Genomic DNA, 902 nt, shown 5'->3' on the forward strand with positions numbered 1-902 from the left:
AGGGGGAGGGGGCGGTGGGCGTGACGCTCGCGGGCCGACCCACACTCATTAGTAACCCCGATCTCATCACCTTTCCGGCCGCGCTGGCCGTTGGGGCCCGCTTGGCGCCTCCGCGCCCTCTGCGCACAATGATGTGGTCGCTCTGCTATACACTTTGGGGGGGCCCTGCCAAAGTACTATGTTGGCTTTGCACTGTACTCGATTCTCGCACAGGGCTTTGCAAGTCCGAAATTTTCCATCGGAAAAATTCGAACTTTTACTGAAGATTTTTTTTTTTTTTCAAGAAATGTTTTTAGAAAATTTGAAAGCAGATGAAACTTTTTAGGAAAAAAACTGCAAATTCTTAAAAAATTTCCAGAGAGTGCTTTTTCTAGAAAATGTATAACTCCAGTCTCGCGCTTGTGCGGGTTCCTATACACGATCGCGGGATCATTTCAGGTGCAATTAGTCAGATCTGGGAAAATATTCTTAAAAAAAAAAAACGCTGGGTAAAAACTGGAATAGATGAAGTGTTGCACAACATGGTGTAAATAGCCGTTTAATTGCTCCCTAAAGCGCGGTGTGAGAGGCGGCACCTGGGCCGTGCTTCACGTACTGGTCCTGACCCTCCCGGTGACCCCCGGCCGGGCCGGCGACCCCTTGCCCCGGTAAGGACGTGTGACGCGACCCCTCGCCCGGTGGTGTGCTCGCAGGTGGTCGCGGACGGCTACGAGTTCTTCGCCCGGCGCGGCCTCGTCACCATATTCTCGGCGCCCAACTACTCGCGCCACTGGTGCTGCAACGCCGGCGTGGTGATGCACGTCGACGTCGACCTCACCTGCTCCTTCGTCGCGTTTAAGGCAAATGAGCACGCAGGCTAACGCTTCTTCCACCATAACTTCACGCCACCCCCCCTCCCCCAC

General features: G+C 54.1%; 1 protein-coding gene across 1 annotated transcript in view; it reads left to right on the plus strand.

Annotated features, from left to right (window-relative positions):
* Positions 1–870, plus strand: part of LOC113212323 (serine/threonine-protein phosphatase PP1-gamma catalytic subunit B-like) — a 3,213-nt gene extending 2,343 nt beyond the window's left edge. The window contains exon 5 of the mRNA XM_052265275.1: positions 693–870. Coding sequence (XP_052121235.1) covers positions 693–860 — 168 coding nt within the window. The 3' untranslated portion in view covers positions 861–870. The remainder of the gene's footprint in view (positions 1–692) is intronic.
* The last annotated feature ends 32 nt before the right edge of the window (positions 871–902 follow it).

This window comes from Frankliniella occidentalis, unplaced genomic scaffold (assembly GCF_000697945.3).
Source record: "Frankliniella occidentalis isolate FOCC.00 unplaced genomic scaffold, Focc_3.1 Scaffold25, whole genome shotgun sequence".
In the NCBI taxonomy this organism is placed as follows: domain Eukaryota; kingdom Metazoa; phylum Arthropoda; class Insecta; order Thysanoptera; family Thripidae; genus Frankliniella; species Frankliniella occidentalis.